Source organism: Piliocolobus tephrosceles, chromosome 2 (genome assembly GCF_002776525.5).
Source record: "Piliocolobus tephrosceles isolate RC106 chromosome 2, ASM277652v3, whole genome shotgun sequence".
Taxonomy (NCBI): Eukaryota; Metazoa; Chordata; class Mammalia; order Primates; family Cercopithecidae; genus Piliocolobus; species Piliocolobus tephrosceles.
The window spans coordinates 38,930,216-38,951,164 of NC_045435.1; the positions used below are offsets into that span (position 1 = coordinate 38,930,216).

The 20,949-nt window shown below is 36.2% G+C and overlaps 1 protein-coding gene across 1 annotated transcript in view; it reads left to right on the forward strand.

The window, feature by feature from the left end:
* Positions 1 to 20,949, forward strand: part of SLC49A4 (solute carrier family 49 member 4) — an 87,281-nt gene that overhangs the window by 29,134 nt on the left and 37,198 nt on the right. Inside the window, exons 3-5 of the mRNA XM_023214758.3 lie at positions 2,566 to 2,831; positions 9,101 to 9,230; positions 20,342 to 20,450. Of these exons, the coding sequence (XP_023070526.1) occupies positions 2,566 to 2,831; positions 9,101 to 9,230; positions 20,342 to 20,450 (505 nt within the window). The remainder of the gene's footprint in view (positions 1 to 2,565; positions 2,832 to 9,100; positions 9,231 to 20,341; positions 20,451 to 20,949) is intronic.

Consider the following 20,949-nt stretch of genomic DNA (forward strand, 5'->3'; position numbering starts at 1 on the left):
TCAAATTATCTGAAACTCACACATTCTCTGACTCTTAGGTTTGCTGCTTGGATAATAGTCTATTTGTGATTCCACTGAGAGGTATCAAAGAGTTCAGCCATGGGAATAATTTGAGTTTTATTCCTTAACTATGAGGAGCTTCCCTCCCCCCCCCCCCCCCCCCCCCCCCCCCCTCCTTTCCCTCTCTTCTCTTTTTCTTTTTCTTTTTTTTTTTTTTCTCCTTTTTTCCCTCTCTTTCTCCCTCTCTCTCTCTCTCTCTCTCTTTCTTTTTCTTTCTTTATTTCTTTTTGTTTTTTCCCTTCCTTCCTTCCTTTCTCTTTTCTTTTTCTTTCTTTTCTTTCTTTCTCTCTCTCGCTCTCTGTCTTTCCTTCCTTCCTTCCTTTCCTTCCTTCCTTCCTTTCTCTCCCTCCCTTCCTCCTTTCCTTCTTCCCTTCCCTTCCTCCCTCCCTCCCTTTCTTCCTTCCTTTCCTCTCCTCTCCTTTCCTTTTTTTCTCTTTTTTTTCATCTTTTTTTTTTCTTTTTGAGACAAAGTCTCGCTCTGTTGCCCAGGCTGTAGTGCATTGGCACAGTCTTGCTCAGTGCAACCTCTGCCTTCCAGGCTCAAGCGATTCTCGTGCCTCAGCCTCCTCAATAGCTGGGATTACAGGCATGCGTCACCACGCCCAGCTAATTTTTGTATTTTTAGAGGAGGTGGGGTTTTATCATGTTGGCCAGGCTGGTCTTGAACTCCTGGCCTCAAGTGATCCACCCATCTCGGCCTCCCAAAATGCTGGGGTTACAGGCATAAGCCACTGTGCCCAGCCAGGAGTCCTGCTTTCTTATCAGTCTTTTTGTTTGTTTGTTTTTTATTTATTTCTTCCACGTTCTTCTTGTTCTACCCTTAACATTTTTAGACATAGTAAAGTTTACTCATTCCAAGCCTTCTTCTAGTTGACACGAGTCTAATACCTCACAAAAAGTATCAAATATCAAAGCAGTTACTTTATGAACCATCACACACTGTCTCATTGTTGTGCCATCACAGGTAATGATTAAAACCACTTAATGATATTACTGCTGGAACATTTCTATAATAAAACTGCTGTGGGACAGCTTGGGTTCTACTGGATTTTGGAGGAAGTAAACAGTTTAAATTGTTTCTGTCATCTAGAAAATAATTCCCCTTACACAGGGAGATTTTTAAATGTCTTGAGTTTTTTAAATTTAGTAATATCAATGACACTTGGAGCTATGTTGCCTTCATGTAATTTTTCCAACATTATAAAGCTATGGGCAGCCCTAATTCACATATTTCACTTCCCACTCTTGTGTTTCTACATTAGGACACTTCCTCTCCTCATGTGCCTATTTTTCTCTTCTGCGTTCAGAAAACTTTTTTTTTTTCTAACTAGCTTAAGATGGCAGTTTAAAAAAAGAGGATTTGAGACCCACATAGTGCTTAGAAAGCAAAATAAGCAGAAGAAAAAGATGAGTTCATATCATGAAAATATCACATGTACTGTCCCTTCCCTTTCCTCTACCTCCAGGGCAAGAGAGGTTGACATGTCTCCCTTTCTTGCCTGTGCTTTCTTTGGACTTCTGGCCTCTTTTCTACTTCAAGGCAGTTCTTAAATGTGAACGTGTGTATTAGGAGTGGGGGAGCAATGGGAGAAAAGAGTTGGTCAACAAGGAACAGGAGTGCTAAGTAGAATATTGGGAGAAGGTCAGCAAGATAACAAATGGAATGGAAAAAAAGAAACTGCTTTTCATTAATCCTTATAATTTAAGTCAGAATCGGAGTATGAGAACTGGAAGGGACTTAGTGATCCTGTCATTACGGTACCCTAACCTAACAGATGCTCTGTAAATGCATATTCAACTTAAACTGATCTCCTCATTTCACGAGGAATAAATGGATCCCCACAAAGTTGGGTATTGTTCAGGGCTAGCTCTGAGCTCAGCTGGAACCCAGGTCCTCCAGTTCCTCAATGACCTTTTCTATTAGAAGATACTTCAATGACTCTTTCGTTTTTTGTATTTCTACCATTTGGCAAAGAGTGGGTATGAAATGTTGAGCTCAACTGTAAGGCTGGTGGTACTTAGTAGGTCTGTTAATGAGTGGCAGTCTAGTAGAAGGAATATGGATTTTGGAATCACCTGGATCTAAATTTCAGATCTGCCTGTCAGCACTTGGGCAAGTTTCTTAATCTTTCCGAACCTATGATTTTTCATCTCAGTAAATGGGGATCATAATAGCTACCACTTAGTGTTGTTTTAACAACTAAATGAAGCAAGGTTCTAAGTACTTACAAGAAGTACTTAGTTTGATGTGTGACGCAAATCATAGGTGACAGTAAATATTTGTGAAATGAATAAATGGTAACTATTACTATGTTTGATCTCCCTCATAGGGAGTCAGCATATCTTTTTTAGAAGGTAAATCAACATGTCTTTTAGGCATGTCATATTCTTTACAGATATGTATGCTTATTGATATAGTTAAAAACTACTGTTTGGCTCATTTCTTTTTGTGTTAGAAAATGCCTGTTTCAAATACCTCACAGCCTTTTAATTTTTAAATTCCAGATTAATTCATGGAGGACAGATGTTAAATGGATTGGCAGGTCCAACTGTAATGAATGCAGCACCATTTCTCTCCACAACGTGGTTTTCTGCAGATGAAAGGGCCACAGCCACAGCTATTGCATCAATGCTCAGTTATCTTGGGGGAGCATGTGCATTTTTAGTTGGACCACTTGTTGTTCCAGCTCCCAATGGGACATCACCTCTTCTCGCTGCAGAGAGCAGCAGGGCGCATATTAAAGATCGCATAGAGGCTGTGTTATATGCAGGTAATTTGAAGTTTATTTTCTTCTTGTTACATTTTGTCTTTTATCTCAATCATCTTCACTCTACGTTTTGTATACCAGACACCTTCATATGAGATACTTGAGAGGACTAATATGTAAACTTACATACACTGTGCATTCCTTATCATATGATATAGAGATGCTTAATTAAAACTTAGCACTCTTCTTGGGAAGTTCAATTTTAAATTTATTATTGCCACATGGAGGGATATTTCTTAATTTTCGTCTTTTTATCTATTTGCAGTTAAGCGCTGTATAACACATTTTCTGTGTCCTCTCTAGATATCTTATCAGGATAGAAAAACGTCGTGATTGACAATAACCATTAGTTAAACATCTATCTGTTGGTAGATGTTAGGCCCATTTTCTCCCTTGTAGTTTCTCCATTATTGGCCATGTTCTGTAACCTTATTTACCTTGATCATCTACAGTTTATCCTCATTTCCTACTCTCTGTATGTTTAGTCTGTTATTTAGGGATACTGACCTTTCTAAACTATTCTCTTTGAATTATTTTATTTCTAGAGTCAAGCCCTGGTCCACTCTTATAATATAGTCTCCTACAGATTTTCATAGATATAGCCCCTCTCTCCATATGCCTGTTTATTATTTCCTCTGCATTCAGAAAACTTTTTGTAGGTGTTTACTATATGTCAAGCACTGTGCTAAGCACTAGGAATTGGTAAGGTCAACGATGAGACAATTATAATACAAATAAAGATATACAGAGGTTGGAAGACCTAACTTGCCTGGGTTTGTAGGGAAGTTGAGGGGGGAGGATAGGCTTCAACAAGAATGTAATAATTAAAGTTAAGAATTTTGTAGGAGTTCACCAAGTGTTTGAGTGGTTAGTATATTCCATACAGAGGGAACAGTAACTGCAAAGGCAGGGAAGGTATGAGAGAGCTCAATATGTCTAGGGAACTGCAAGTAATTGAGTATGGCTGGAGTGGTATAAATGTTTGTGTTTGGGTATAGGTAACAAGTGGCAGAAAATGAGACTGGAACGATAAGGGACCCAATTATACTGAACCTTGTTTTAACTTCTTTGTTCACTTATCAATTTCACAAACATGTTTTGAACGCCTGTGTATCTGTCACTATGTGAGTCACTGAGATAGGCATGGTTCCTGGTGTAACAGAACTTACAGTGTCCTGAATGATACAGACAGGTCAACAGTTATAAAATAGAACAGTGAGTATTATAAACCAAAGGCCTACAATTGCTCTGAGAGCTCGGAAAGGAGCACCTAACCCAGATTTTGGAGGTGAAGTAGAGCTTCCTGGAGATGCAGCATCTAAATCAGAGTCTGAGGAATGAGAGAATGATGGTTAAGTACAGTAGGCAGGAAGATTATACTACAGAGAAGAAACTTAAAGGAGAAGCCCAGTGAAGGGAGACACCCTGGTACGTGCAAGCCCAGAGTAGCTTAGATCTGGTGAGAGCAGTAGTAGGTGAAGCTAGAGAGGAAAGCAAGCCCCACGCAAACCTTCTAAGCAGGGCTGAAGGGTTTGAGGTTCACCATATTGTAGGCAAAGGCCACACTCTGAAGAATTGTACATCAGAGAGTTATTTGATAACATTTACATTTCAAAATATGGTTTAGAGGGATTAAAACTGAAAGCAGCAGTATATAAAGCATTTCACCTCCTTTATACAACTTATTCCTTTTAAAGAAAAAATAAAAATGTAAAAATGAGTAAATAAAACTGAACGCAGGTGCAACGTAAGTTTTAAACTTGATTTTGGTCATGTTATTCTTTTTATTGAAAACCTAAGCAGTTATTGTATTTTTTACATGATGCTACCCACTGTTAAGCATGTATCAATGGAGTGCATGCAGCTCATAGTTCCTATGCAGTCAAGCAGAAGCCCCTGCTCAAAGTTTCCCAGTTACTTCTTCATTGCTTTCATGTTTGCCAATCTGCCTTTTTGAAATACTGTCCCATGACTTAATTCTATTCAAAATATTGTGCTAGAATTGTCATTTTTAAAAGTTAAAGATTCTTAAATTATTCCCGACAAAGGTAACATAAGAAAAGTAAACTACAGATCCAGATCTCAGATGAGTATAAACAAAAAGTCCTGAGTATAAACAAAAAGTCCTGAATAAAATATGAGCAAACTGATTCCAGCAACATATATCATAAAACGGTTGATATACCATAACTAAATGGGATTTATTCCAGCAATGCAAGGTTGGTTTAACATTCAAAACTCAATTTATGTAATATATCAGCAGATAAAAGGGAAAAAAACATGATCACCTTACAAGATGAAGAAAAAGCATTTGAAAATTCCAACACCCTTTCAATGAACTAGAAACAATGAATGAATTAGGAACTCTCTCAACCTAATAAAAAGCATCTATTAGAAACCCACAAGAGGCCTGGCATGGTGACTCATGCCTGTAATCCCAGCACTTTGGGAGGCCAAAAAGGGAGGATCACTTGAGGCCAGGAGTCTGAGACCAGCCTGTCCAATATAGCAAAACCCCATCTCTACTAAAAGTACAAAACAAATAGCCAGACATGATGGCACATGCCTGTAATCCCAGTTACTCGGGAGGCTGAGGCACGAGAATCGTTTGAGCCTGGGAGACAGAGGTTGTAATGTGAGCCAAGATCACACCACTGCACTCCAGCCTGGGTGACAGAGTGAGACTCTGTCTCAAAAAACAAACAAAAAGCCTGCAGGTAACATCACATTTCACTTCTAGGGTTATGAGCAAGACAAGGATGTCCATTTTTCCATGCCTTTTTAAAACTGTGCTGGAGGTTCTAGGCAGAATCACTGAACAAGAAAAGCAAAAGATACCCAGATTGTAAAGGAAGTAGTAAAGAATGTTTCTGTTGAAAATGATGAGATCTTGAATATAGAAAATTCTCTGCAATTCACTAAAACCTATTAGATCTAAAAAAAGAGCTTAGCAAAGTTTTATGGTACAAGATTAATATGTAAAAATCAGTTGTATGTTTATATATTGGCAATGAACAATCTTAACATACAATTCAATTTGCAATAGCATCAAAAAGAATATGTTTAGGAATAAACTTAACAAATGAAGTGTAGAACTTATAATCTGAAGACTACCACTGTTGAAAGAAATTAAAGAAGACCTAAATAAATGGAAAGACATTCCATGTTCATGTTGGGAGGTTTAATATTGTGAAGATATCCCCAAATTTATTTGCAAATATAATACAATCCCTTTTAAAATCCCAGCTGCCTTTGTTGTAGAAATCGACAAGGCGATCCTGAAATTTACATGGAAATGCAAAGGACCAGCAATATCCAAAACAATCTTGAAAAGGAACAAAATTGGAGAACTCACACTTCTCAACTACAAAACTTATTACAAAGCTACAAGATAACATAGTACTGGCATAAGGATAGGCATATAAATCAGTAGAACAGAAATGAGATTCTAAAAAATAAGCCATTACATTTATGGTCAATTGATTTTTCAGAAGGGTCCTGAGATAATAAGGGAAAAAGTATTTTCAGTAAATGGTACAGGAACAACTGAATATCCAAATTCAGAAGAATGAATTTGAACCCCCTCGTTAACTCAAACCTGAATGTGAGAGCTAAAACTATAAAACTCTTAGAAGAAAACTGAAGAGTAAATCTTTATGACCTTAGATTAGGTGAAGCCTTTTTATAAAAGACGTCCAAAGCACAAGTGACAAAGGAAAAAAGATAAGTTAGACTTCATCACAATTTAAAACTTTTGTGCTTCAAAGAACCCAGAAAGTGAAAAAGACAGTACACAGAACGGGAGAAAATAGTTGCAAATCATATATCTGATAAGGGACTTATATCCAGATTATATAAAGCATTCTTACAACTCAACAACAGAAAGACAACGCCATTAAGAAGTGGGCAAAGGACTCAAACACATTTCTCCCAAGAAAATACACAAATGTCCATCGAACACATGAAAAGATACTCAGTGTCATTAGTCATTAAGGAAATGCAAATTAAAACCATGATAAGATACGCTTCACACCCAGTAGGATTGCTAGAATCAATAAAATGGAAAATAATAAAGTGTTGGCAAGAAAGTGGAGAAGTTAGCACCCTCATACATTCCCATACATGGGAATCTAAAATGGTGTAGCCGCTTTAGAAACAGTTTCACAGTTCCTCAAAATGTTAAACAAAGATTACCATACAATCCAGAAATTCCATTTCTAGATATGTATCCAAGTGAAATGGAAACATACACCCATGTAAAAATGTATACATGAGGGTTCATAGCAGCATTATTTGTAATAGCCAAAAAGTGGAGACAACCCAGATGTCTATCTACTGATGAGTGGATGAATAAAATGTAGTATATCTGTACAACGGAATATTATTTGACAATAAAAAACAGTAAAGTACTGATACTCCAACATGGATGACCCTTGAGAGCATTATGCAAAGTGAAAGAGGCCAGTCATAAAAGACCACATATTATATGATTCCATTTATAGGAAATGTCCATAATACTCAAATCTGTAGAGACTAAAAGTAGAGCAGAGGTTGCCTAGGCCTGGGAGATTGGGAGTAATGGGTACAGAGTTTCTTTTTGGGATGTTGAAAAAATTCTAAAATTGATTGTGGTTATGACTGTACAATTCTGCTAGTAAATGAAAAACCACTAGATTGTGCACTTTAAATGTGTGCATTGTATGTCATGTGAATTATATCTCAGTGAAGTTGTTTACAAAAATGCCAATAGAGGGTCAAAGAATATGAATAAGGCAATCACAGAAGACATACAAGTGGCCAATATGCATATTTTAGGTGCTCATTCAGTATTACTAATAATTAAAATAACTCTAAATTAGAATAGTTCATTAACTTCTTATTGCTCCTCAGATTGACAAAGAATAAACAGATTGAGAACACCAAAAAAAAAAAAAAAAAGAAGAAAAAGGAATCTGTTAACAATCTTGTGTTTAAAAAAATAGGACTCTTTAAACTTCTAACTGCATTAAACAGAATTATCTGTGGTTAATTGTCTTACAGGAATGTTGTCCTTTTTGCTAAGAATATAGCCCTAGAATTAAAATTGTCCAACTGAAAGGACCTCTAGAAATCCCTAAATTCAATCCCTTTATTGGCCTAGAAAGATTAAGGGATTTGTTCAAATTACAAGCTAATTAATGACATAGACAGGTCTATATTCCAAGTTTCCTGACTTTTCTACTACTGCTGTGCTTTTCTACAAAATTGGACACAGTTATCAAAAGCTGGAACTTCCAAGTGCCAGAATTATAGACGGAAAGATTGGGATGCTAGAACCTTCCCTTCTATAATGGGGACAAATTAAGATTGTTTGGGTGTTCATTTTACTTCTGATTGTTTAATACTCTACATTAGCTACTCTTGTGTTTAAATGCTATTCTCTGTCTTTTGGTTTCTTATTTTTGGATGCTTTCTTGTTCAAATTTCCCGTACAATCTGTAAATTGGGTCTGTCTTACACAGTGCATCAGACTATCCTATCATGAATCAAACAAACCTCCTATCTTGTTATTTCTTACCAGTTTTTTTTTCTGAGTGCCATACTTATTAGAGAATCATCCTAGACCTGTTTCACAATCTCTTTTATAGTAACGTACTGTTGGCTTTTAATATTTTCTCCATAAGGCAACATTTGTTTACTTCTTCAATCTTTTTATCTGTGTGCCATAGTACCAGCATATACATCATTGTTACTATAACCTCTAACCAATTACTTGCTGAAATTTGTATCTTTATATATTCATTTTTTTTAAAACTAGACTGAGCAATCTTGGCTAGATACTATATTTTGCTTATCTTTACGAGCCTCAGACTCAGTTGATGCTTAGTAAATATTTGTTAGATAAATGAGTATCTGAGAGGCCGGGCATGGTGGCTTATACCTGTAATTCTAGCATTTTGGCAGGCTGAGGCAGGAGAATGGCTTGAACGACACTTGAGCTCAGGTGTTCGAGACCAGCCTGGACCACATGGTGAGACCCTATCTCTACAAAAAATAAAAATAAAAATTAACCTGGCATGGTGGCATGCATCTGTGGTGCCAGCTACTTGGGAGGCTGAGGCAGGAGGATCACTTGAGCCCAGGAGAGTCAAGTCTGTAGTGAGCCACGTTCATGCCACTGCATTCCAGCCTGGGTAAGAGACTGAGACCCTGTTTGAAAAAACAAATAAATACTTGAAGTATTCAACTTTTTGTGTGGCCTGGTTAACATTTTACCTATCTTTTCCTTTCAGAATTTGGAGTTGTCTGCTTAATATTTTCTGCAACACTAGCGTATTTCCCACCCCGACCTCCTCTTCCTCCCAGTGTTGCTGCAGCTAGCCAGCGGTTGAGTTATCGGAGAAGCGTCTGTAGATTATTAAGGTAAATGTACTGAGAGTCATTGGATGGCTTTGACTGACACCTTCAAGATAACTTCAGATTTTTAAAAAATAATGTAAGATAGTAATTTTTCAGCAACCTATTAATTAGGTTGTAAGTAATTGATAAAATACTAATTGAATATTTTAGATTTTCTACCAGAAATCTATCTTGAAAAATCACCAAAAACAAAAACCTCTATAATTTTTGCCTTCTCTATATATCACCTATACTATTATTTGCTTAATGTTTTAAAAATCAAGTATTTTATTTTTCTTAAATAACTTGATTTGTATTTGAAATTGTATGATATAAAGAATCCTATATCATACAATAGTGTCTGTGAAATCATGGATTCTATTTGTTATACTTTTCCTGATATGCACATTATTTTAATTTATTATGTATTTGTTAAGGCATATTAAAATAAGCAGGCACTAGTCAATACAAAGTGAATAAAATAAATAATAATATTCACATATCAACTGAAATCATTTTATGTACCAGCAGTAGGATCATACTTTAAGAAGCCTAATATATTATTTATTTTTATTAGTGTAACTCAAGTGTAGTTAGATTAAACTCTACTCTTGAAGGCTCAAATGCCCAGTACTGAATTTAATTCTTGGGATATATAAAACACCACTATTGATTATGATTTGCAATTGGACCACTATACTTTGTCATTTGAAATTTTTTCATAGTTAGTTGTGAGGAGTTTTTATTGATTCTTCCAACAACTCTCGCTTACTTGGTTCTTTCTTTTCTTGGGTTCCTCTCCCCAAATGGTAAGTTTCTTGTGGTAAAGAAGTAGTATCTATGTCTTTATATCTGCTACAATAGTACTGTCCAATAGGAATAAAATGCAAGCCACATAAGAAATCTTACATTTTGTGGTAGTTTTCAATAAATTTTTAAAAGCCAGAATCATATCAAGCATCTTCTCTGACCACAGTGAAATAAAACTAGAAATCAACTCCAAAAGGAACCCTCAAAACTGTACAAACACACAGAAATTAAACAATCTGCTCCTGAATGATTTTGGGGCTAACAATGAAATCAAGGTGGAAATTAAATTCTTTTGACATGAACCATAATAGTGATATAAGTTATTAAAACCTCTGGGATACAACAAAAGCAGCACTAAGAGGAAAGTTTATAGCACCAAATGCCTACATTGAAAAGTCTGAAAGATTACAAATTGACAACCTAATGTCACACCTCAAGAAACTAGGGAAACAGTAACAAACCAAAACCAAAGCTAGCAGAAAAAAAGAAAAAACAAAGATCAGAGCAGAACTAAGTGAAATTGAAACAAAAAATACAAAAGATCAGTAAAGCAAAAAGTTGGCTATTTGAAAAGATAAACAAAATCGATAGCCCATTAGCTAGATTAACCAAGAAAAGAAGATTCAGATAAGCTCAATTAAAAATGAAAATGGAGACGTTACAGCCAATGCCACAGAAATACAAAAGATCATTCAAGACTACTATGAACACCTCTGTGGACACAAACTGGAAAATCTAGAGGAAATCGATGAATTTCTGGAACCATACAACCCTCCTAGATTAAATCAGGAAGAAATAGAAACCCTGAACAGACCAGTAATGAGCCATGAGATTGATTCAGTAACTTAAAAATTGCCAACCAACACATATACACCGTGGAATACTATGCAGCCATAAAAAAGGATGAGTTCATGTCCTTTTGTAGGGACATGGGTGCAGCTGGAAACCATCATTCTCAGCAAACTTTCACAAAAACAGAAAATCAAACACCGCATGTTCTCACTCATAGGTGGGAATTGAACAATGAGATCACTTGGACGTGGGAAGGGGAACATCACACAGCGGGGCCTATTATGGGGAGGCAGGAGGGGAGAGGGATGGCATTGGGAGTTATAACTGATGTAAATGACGAGTTGATGGGTGCTGATGAGTTGATGGGTGCAGCATACCAACATGGCACATGTATACATATGTAGCAAACCTGCACGTTGTGCACATGTACCCTAGAACTTAAAGTATAATAAAAAATAAATAAATAAATAAAAATAAAATCAAGCAATACAAAAATAAAATATTAATTTGAAAAAAAAAAAATTGCCAACCAAGAAAAGGCCATGGTCAGATTGGCCAGATGGATTCACAGTTGAATTCTACCAGACTTTCAAAGAAGAATTCATACCAATCCTACTGAAACTATTCCAAAAGATTGAGAAAGCAGGAATCCTCCCTAACTCATTTTGGGAAGCCATCACTGATACCAAAACCAGATTGAGAAAGAGGGACTCCTCCCTAACTCATTCTGTGAAGCCAGTGTCACCCTGATACCAAAACCGGAAAAAGATACAACAAAAAAGAAAACTACAGACCAGTAGCCTTGATGATCATAGATACAAAAATCCTTAATAAAATACTAGCTACCTGAATCCAGCAGCAATCAGAAAGACAATACACCATGATCAAGTGGGTTTCATACCGGAAATTGTTTGAAATAAGCATGTCAAATACGATATATCACATAAACAGAACTAACAACAAAAACAATATGATCATCTTAATAGATGCAGAAAAAGCAGTCAATAGCATCTCTTTGTGATAAACTAGACAAAGAAGGGACATACTTCAAAATAAAAGCCATACATGACAAATCCACTGCCAACATCTTACTGAATGGGAAAACTTGAAAGTATTTCCCCTGAGAACTGGAACAAGACAAGGATACCCACATTCACCACTTAAGTTTGAAAGCACTGGAAGTCCTAGCCAGAACAGTCAGGCAACTGAAAGAAATAAAAGGCATCCAAATTGGAAAAATAGGAAGTCAAACTATCACTGTTTGCCAATGATATGATCATATACCTAGAAAACCCTAAAGACTCTCCCAAAAGACCCTAGATTTGATAAATGAAATCAGGAAACTCTCAGGTTACAAAATCAGTAGCACTGCTCTACACCAACAATGAGAAAGCCGAGAATCAAATGAATAACTCAATCCCCTTTACAATAGCTGCAAAAAAATTAAAATACCTGGGAATATTCTTAACCAAGGAGGTGAAATATCTATACAAGAACTACGAAACACTGCCGAAAGAAGTCATAGATGACACAAACAAGTGGAAGCACATTCCATGCTCATAGATTGGAAGAATCAATATTGTGAAAATGACCATACTACCCAAAACAATCTACAGATTCAGTGCAGTTCCTGTCAAAATACCAACATAATTTTTCACAGAATTAGAAAAAAGAATCCTAAAATTCATATGTAACCAAGAAAGAGTCCAAATAGCCAAAGCAATCCTAAGCAAAAGGAACAAGTCTGGAGGCATCACATTCCCTGACTTCAAATTATACTGCAAGGTTATAGTTACTAAAACAGCATGGTACTGGTATGAAAGTAGTCAATGGAACAGTCCAATGGAACAGAATAGAGAATTCAGAAATGAGGCCAAATACATACAACCAACTAATCTTCAACAAAACATACAAAAACATAAATTTGAGAAAGGACACCCTATTTAATAAATGGTTCTGGAAAAACTGGCAAGCCACAAGTAGAAGAATCAAACCGGATACCTATCTCTCACCTTATACAAAAATCAACTCAAGATGGATCAAAGACTTGGCCGGGCGCGGTGGCTCAAGCCTGTAATCCCAGCACTTTGGGAGGCCGAGACGGGCAGATCACGAGGTCAGGAGATCGAGACCATCCTGGCTAATACGGTGAAACCCCGTCTCTAATAGAAAATACAAAAAACTAGCCAGGCGACGAGGCAGGTGCCTGTAGTCCCAGCTACTCGGGAGGCTGAGACAGGAGAATGGCGTGAACCGGGGAGGCGGAGCTTGCAGTGAGCTGAGATCCGGCCACTGCACTCCAGCCTGGGCGGCAGAGCAAGACTCCGTCTCAAAAAAAAAAAAAAAAAAAGATCTGAAACCATAAAAGTTCTGGAAGATAATGTCAGAGAAATACTTCTGGACATTGGCCTAGGCAAAGAATTCATGACTAAGACCCCAAAAGCAAATGCAACAAAAGAAAAATAAATAAATGGGACCTAATTAAACAAAAAGTTTCTGTACAGCAAAAGACATAAACATCAGAGTAAACAAACAGCCCACAGAATGGGCAAAAATATTTGCAAGCAAGCTCTGTATCTGACAGGAGACTAATATCTAGAATCTACGAGGAACTCAGACAGATCTGCATGAAAAAAAAAAAAAACTCATCAAAAAGTGGTCAAATGACATGACCAGAAGACATTTCTCAAAAGAAGACAAACAGCCCCCCCGCCCAAAAAAAAAATAGGAAAAAATGCTCAACATCACTAATCAGGGAAATGCACATTAAAACCACAATTAGATACCACCTTACCCCTGGAAGAATAGCCATTATTAAAAAGTCAAAAAACAATAGATGTTGACATGGATGTAGTGAAAAGGGAATGCTTATACACTGCTGGCAGGAATGTAAGTTAGCACCACCTCTATGCAAAACAGTATGGAGAGTCCTTAAAGAACTAAAAGGAGATCTACCATTCAACCCAGCCATCCCTCTACTAGTGTCTACCCAAAGGAAAAGAAGTCTTTGTATGAAAAAGACACATGCACATGCACATACATGTTTGTAGCCACACAGTTTGCAATTCCAAAGATATGGAACCAACCTAAGTACCCATCAACTAATGAGTGGGAAAAGAAAATGAGTACATATACACCATGGAATACTACTCAGCCATAAAAAAGAACAGAATAATGCTTTGTCCATCAACTTGTAGGGAACTGGAAGCCATTACTCTAAGTGAAGTAACTCAGGAATGGAAAATCAAACACTGTATGTTCTCACTTGTAAGTGGGAGCTAAGCTATGAGTACGCAAAGACAGTGGTATAGTGGACTTTGGAGACTCAGAATGGGGAGGATGGCAGTGAGTGAAGGATAACAAACTCCATATTGGGTGCACCGTACACTATTCAGGTGGCAAGTGCACCAGAATCTCAGACTTCACCACTATCCAGTTCATCCGTGTAACCAAAACTCATTTGTACCCCAAAAGCTGTTGAAATTCTAAAAAATTTGTTTTAATTCTTTGTATATTTGGGATAAAAATCTTTGAAAATTTTTAATAATCTTATTTTAAAAGGAAAAATAAGTAAAATTAATTAGAAATAAGTAAAATTAATAAGTAAAATTAGTTTTAGGAAATGAGTAAAATCAATTTTAGTAGCATATTGTTTAACCAAGCATATCTAAAACATTATTTTAACATGTAATCAATATTAAAACTTATTAATGAAATATGTTACAGTCTTTTATTCATATAACATCTTTGATATCCAGTGGATATTTTGCACTTAAAGCATATGTCAATTTGGACATTAAATTTTTACTGGAAATTCTTGATTTCCAGTGGAATTAAGTGGAATACTTTAGATATCACTAAATTTACAGTTTAAAAAGTATTCAGTGAGCAATGTCTCTCGTATTGCACTGTTTATCCTAAGTTAAAAATAAATAATTACAGTTTCTGAAATTTTGAATCAACAGATATTTGCTATCATTAGAAAGGATTAGGCCATTGTTTGGGGCTTAATTGCAGATCTAACACTTCTGTAGAATACTATTTTTATTATTTTTCTCATAATTTTGAACAAATTCCCATAACTAAAAACAATTCCTTTACCATCTCTTCATCTAAAATGCTTTTATTTTTGTATGAGGATCTAAACCATTTTATAGCTGGCCAAATTATAAGTTCAGATCTGTTAAAAATCATTTAAATGTTTGTCCGACATTTAATTCTGATTTCAGGCAACTAATTTTCTTAATTCTTTTTTGATCATTGAAAAGAAATGTCTATAAAATTGACCATGTGTTTGCTAAAATGTCTTTTATTATTATTCAGTTAATTATTCTAAACTTTTTTTCCACAGCAGACATTTTATTTTGCTCTGCTGCAGCAAATTGTAATTGCCATTCGTTGTGGAGTTTGCAACATGCCTTCCTCTATTTTGGTCTCTTCTTTCTACAGGAAATACTCAAATACACAAATTACAATGTCACATGTCACATCAGTGTGTAGAAAAAAATAATTAGAACTGAATCCGTTCATTGACACCAAGATCAGTGATGGATTATAATACTAGAGACAACACCTGCCCCAGCATGCACACTATCATAATATCTTAGTGTTGCAGCTGTTCAAGGGAAATGTACTCCTACCAAACAGAGCTATGTTTAATGGAAAAGCACCTTTCACTGCTTCTGCTTCAAGTTTAGGTTTAAATTAGTTAAAATGAAATAAAATTAAAAACTCAGTTCTTTGGTTGCACCAGCCACATTTCAAATGCTATGTGATATTGTTTTTCAGACTTTGGTTTACAGTCAACTAATTCAGTGCTTTGACAGCCATTTTCTTTAAGCAAAATAGAATGGAATAAAATAGAATAGAAAATATTATTTCATCACATGTAATAAGGATACCTTCTTTTAGACTTTTGTTTCAGTATATATGTTGCATATATATGGGTAGGTCACAAAGTAAAAATAAATTTCTCACTAAAAATAAAGGAAAAAGTTTTTGAAAATCACTTCTCTATAGCACATAGTGCATTGCCTTTCACATAATAGGTTTAAAAAAAAGTTAGGTTGAATTGTGATTAGTGGCACACATTTGTAAAATGACAGTTTAAAATGATCGCTTTTTCAATGGCAACAAAAGCCAAAATTGACAAATGGGATCTAATTAAACTAAAGAGCTTCTGCACAGCAAAAGAAACTACCATCAGAGTGAACAGGCAGCCTACAGAATGGGAGAAAAGTTTTGCAATCTACTCATCTAACAAGGGGCTAATATCCAGAACCTACAAAGAACTCAAACAAATGTACAAGAAAAAAACAACCGCATCAAGAAGTGGGCAAAGGATATGAACAGACACTTCTCAAAAGAAGACATTTACGCAGCCAAAGACACATGAAAAAAATGCTCATCATCACTAGCCATCAGAGAAGTGCTAATCAAAACCACAGTGAGATACCATCTCACACCAGGTAGAATGACGATCATTAAAAAGTCAGGAAACAACAGGTGCTGGAGAGGATGTGGAGAAATAGGAACGCTTTTACACTGTTGGTGGGACTGTAAACTAGTTCAACCATTGTGGAAAACAGTGTGGCGATTCCTCAAGGATCTAGAACTAGAAATACATTTGACCCAGCCATCCCATTACTGAGTATTATACCCAAAGGATTATAAATCATGCTGCTATAAAGACACATGCACACATATGTTTATTGCGGCACTATTCACAATAGCAAAGACTTGGAACCAACCCAGATGTCCGTCGGTGACAGACTGGATTAAGAAAATGTGACACATATACACCATGGAATACTATGCAGCCATAAAAAAGGATGAATTCATGTCCTTTGTAGGGACATGGATGCAGCTGGAAACCATCATTCTCAGCAAACTATCGCAAGAACAGAAAACCAAACACCGCATGTTCTCACTCATAGGTAGGAATTGAACAATGAGAACATTTGGACACAGGAAGGAGAACATCACACACTGGGACCTTTGTGGGGCTGGGGGAGTGGGGAGGGATAGCATTAGGAGATATACCTAATGTAAATGATGAATTAATGGGTGCAGCACACCAACATGGCACAATACGTATATAACAAACCTGCATGTTGTGCACATGTACCCTAGAACTTAAAGTATAATAAAAGTAAAAAACAAATAAAATGATCGCTTTTTAAAAACAATGCCACTTAAGTAAACTTTTTTCCATGCAAACCTAGCTGCAGATGATAGATAGCAATAGAGAAAGGTAGAGAGGTAGATTGGGGTCATATTATGACATACTAATAATTTTGGACTATTCTGTAGGAAATAATGAGTCACTGAAGCATTTTAAGCCAAGGAGTTATGTACAAGATTGTTCTGACAAGGAAAAACAGTTAACTTAAAATTATCCCTCCAACCACTTTGTCTTGTGTTTACTTCTAATTACCCTGGAGTCAAACTCTTCATTCTGTTTAAACCATAAAGTATAAGATCTTCCTTCTCTATAAAAAGTCCTTTTCACCAGTACCTAACATTCCTTTGTCTTTTATTGCTTACTGTGCGTGATTGCCAGCTTCTACCTTTGGGCTTTCCTGGGGAGTTCTCTGGGCCTGCCATGCCCCATTCCCTTCCTACCAGTGTAATTAACCCCAGTCTCTCATAGAATTCCTGAAATCATTGCTTCCTGGGTCAGATTATTTGCCAGCACGTGAACACATGTATTAATCTATTTTTTCGTCGTTTGCATTTCCTTCTCTCATTTCCCTCCCTGAACCCAGGCCACTTCTCAAATGCCTTTAATGTGTATCTCTTTGTCTCTGTACTTTTGCAGTATATGTACTGTTTTGTATGCATCTATGTTTAATTCATCTAAATTATGACATACTGTGGATGTCATTCTGTTTGACATTTTTCACTAAGTACTACATGGGTTTTATTTTTTAACTTTTCATTTTGGAATGTTACAATGATATACAAAGGTAGAATAGTATAACCCCTATAACTCGGTATTGACAATTGTCAGTCAGTTTACAACCAGTCTTGTTTCATCTTTGTACCACCCACTTCCCACTTCCCACCTTCCTGCATCATGAAACAAATCCCAGATGACAACTCCATTTCATCTAGAAATATTTCAGTATGTGCAATATATGGCAAAAATAGACTCTTTTTAACATAAATATAGTACCGTTATTTTAACTAAAAACTTTTAAATAATAATTTGCTAATATCAAATCAGTATTTAAATTTTCAATTATCTCATAAACATTTAACAGTTTGTTTGAACAGTTTCTATATTAGGTCCACACATTGCAATTGGTCCAAAGTGCCTTAGAATCTATAGATTTCCTTGACATGGCTCTTTGTTTCTTATAATTTAATTGTTGAGGAGCCAGCACTTTTATTCCCAACATCTGGATTTTGTTGATTTCCCCATTGTATAGTTTGACTTGTTCCCCTCTCCTTTGTGTTCCCTGTAAATTATTAACTAGAAGTATGTTGTGATTCAGGTTTTATTTTTGCTTTTGTTTTTGTTTTACAAGACTACTTCATAAGTGATGCTGCCTCCTTTCGTCAGGAGGCATGTAATGTCTGGACAACTCTCATTTTGTGATGTTAGCACTGTTTCAAGGTGCACCCCTGCTGCCGTGTGTACACCTAGTTCTTTGTACTCCGTGGCATTAATTTATCAGATTTCGTCTACTTATTCTCATTGTGTACCCAGATTGCCTCCAGTTTGTTGTTACCACAAACACTACTGCAGTGACATCCTCATGCATGTCACCATAGACCTGAAAATTTATTTGGAAAATAGACCCTGTAACATGACTGCTAGGTCATAAAATAGTCTAAGCTTGATATGTCAAGTACTGCCAGATCGCAGTGACATGATCATAGCACACAGTAACCACGTGCCTCAGCCTCCCAATTAGCTGGGATTACAGATGCACACCACTGTACCCGGCTAATTTTTAAATATTTTTATAGAGATGAGGTCTCATTATCTTGCCCAGGCTGGTCTCAAACTCCTGTCCTCAAGTGATTCTCCTACCTCGGTCTCCCAAAGTGCTGAGATTACAGGCATGAGCCACCATGCCTGGCCAGAGCTTCTTTTAAACTACCTACTCATTTGATGAAATAATATTGGTTATCTGTATAATAAACATTGAGAATTTTAAACAATATGAACAAAATATTTTTCTTGTAAAAATAAAAAATTTCAAGAAGTGAGCCGGGTGCTGTGGCTCACGCCTGTAATCCCAGCACTTTGGGAGGCCGAGGTGGGTGCATCACCTGAGGTCAGGAGTTCGAGACCAGCCTGGCCAACATGGCGAAACCCTGTCTCTACTAAAAATACAAAAATTAGCTGGGTGTGCTAGTAGGTGCCTGTAATTCCAGCTATTTGGGAGGCTGAGGCAGGAGAATCACTTGAGCCAGGGAGGCAGAGGTTGCAGTGAGCTGAGATCACACCATTGCACTCCAGCCTGGGCAACAAGAGTGGAACTCCATCTTAAAAAAAAATTTTCAGAAGCTTGAATTTATTAACTCACAGATTTTTTATTAACTGACAGACTTTTTCTTTTATAAAGCTTGCCACTTTGAACTTCTTGAAGAATTACTATATATGTATATACACATATATATGTGTATATATTCATATGTATATATACATATATGTGCATATGTATGTATATATACATATATATTTTTTAACTTTTAGGCTCAGGGTACATGTGCAGATTTGTTACATGGGTAAATTACATGTCATGGGGGTTTGGTGTACAGATTATTTTGTCACCTAGATAATAAGCATAGTATCTAATAGGTAGTTTTTCTGTCCTCACCCTCCTCCCACCCTGCACCCTCAAGTTGGTCCCAGTGTCTGTTGTTCCCTTCTTTTTGTCCATATGTACTTGATGTTTAGCTCCCACTTGTAAGTGAGAACATGTGGTATTTGCTGTTCTGTTCCTGTGTTAGTTTACTTAGGATAATGGCCTCTTGCTCCATTTGTGTTGCTGCAAAGGTTGTAATCTTATTCTTTTTTATGTCTGAGGAGTATTATATGGTGTATTTGTACCACATTTTCTTTATCCAGTCTACCATTGATGAGAATTTAGGTTGATTCCATGTCTTTGCTATTGTAAATAGTGCTGCAGTGAATACACACGTGCATGTGTCTTTATACTAGAATGATTTATATTCCTTTGGGTATATACCCAATAATGGATTGCTGGGTCAAATGGTAATTCTCTTTTAAGTTCTTTTAGAAATTGCCAAACTGCCTTCCTTGGTGGCTGAACCAATTTACACTTCGACCAGCAGTGTATATGCATTCCCTTTTCTCTGCTACCTTCCCAGCATGTTATTATTATTATTATTATTATTATTATTATTATTATTAGTTTTAGTTTTTAATAATGGCTATTCTGTAGATATTTTCTGATTCTGGTGTTCCAGTTTCCAAATGACATACATTTTTCATGACTATGTTTATTCTAGATTTTTAATTTGTTGCAATGTTTCCTTTTATTTCTCATTCACAGCAATTTTAGATTTTTGATGATTGCTTTAGCATATGCCATACCACTTGGTGTATTTGCTGGCTGGTCTGGAGTTCTGGACTTAATTTTAACACCAGCGCATGTCAGCCAAGTAAGTATTTTATTTCTTTATATGTTGTAGGTATTTTCATTCATTTAATTTATAAATACTGGTTACGTCTTCTTGGTTTTAGCTTCAAAGACTGGGTAAAACATTGTCCTATACCATTGTTGCAAAAGCAAGATCTTTATGGAATAGGTAAAAAAATAGTGTTGATTTTCCTCCTTGATTTTGACAATAGTTTTGAATTTCACATTTCTCTGGGCATTATTAATGATACTACTGGCTTTTTAAGAAAGGAAGGAAATCTTAGTTTTGTTGACTCCATTCTTTATCTTTTCTTCATACCTTATAAAGAAGACTAAGATCCCATCATCAGTTATATAGCTATTTCTTCATCTAGTTTCTGACCTTCTCTGTGGGCTCTAAATAAGGGTATTTCATTTCTTTAAAAATAACCATTTCATCTATATGCTTGATGCCATCCATTCCTTCTCTTTGCTTCCAGATAGCATGGTAGAAAAGAGGAGAGAGAAATTTGGAGAGGTAA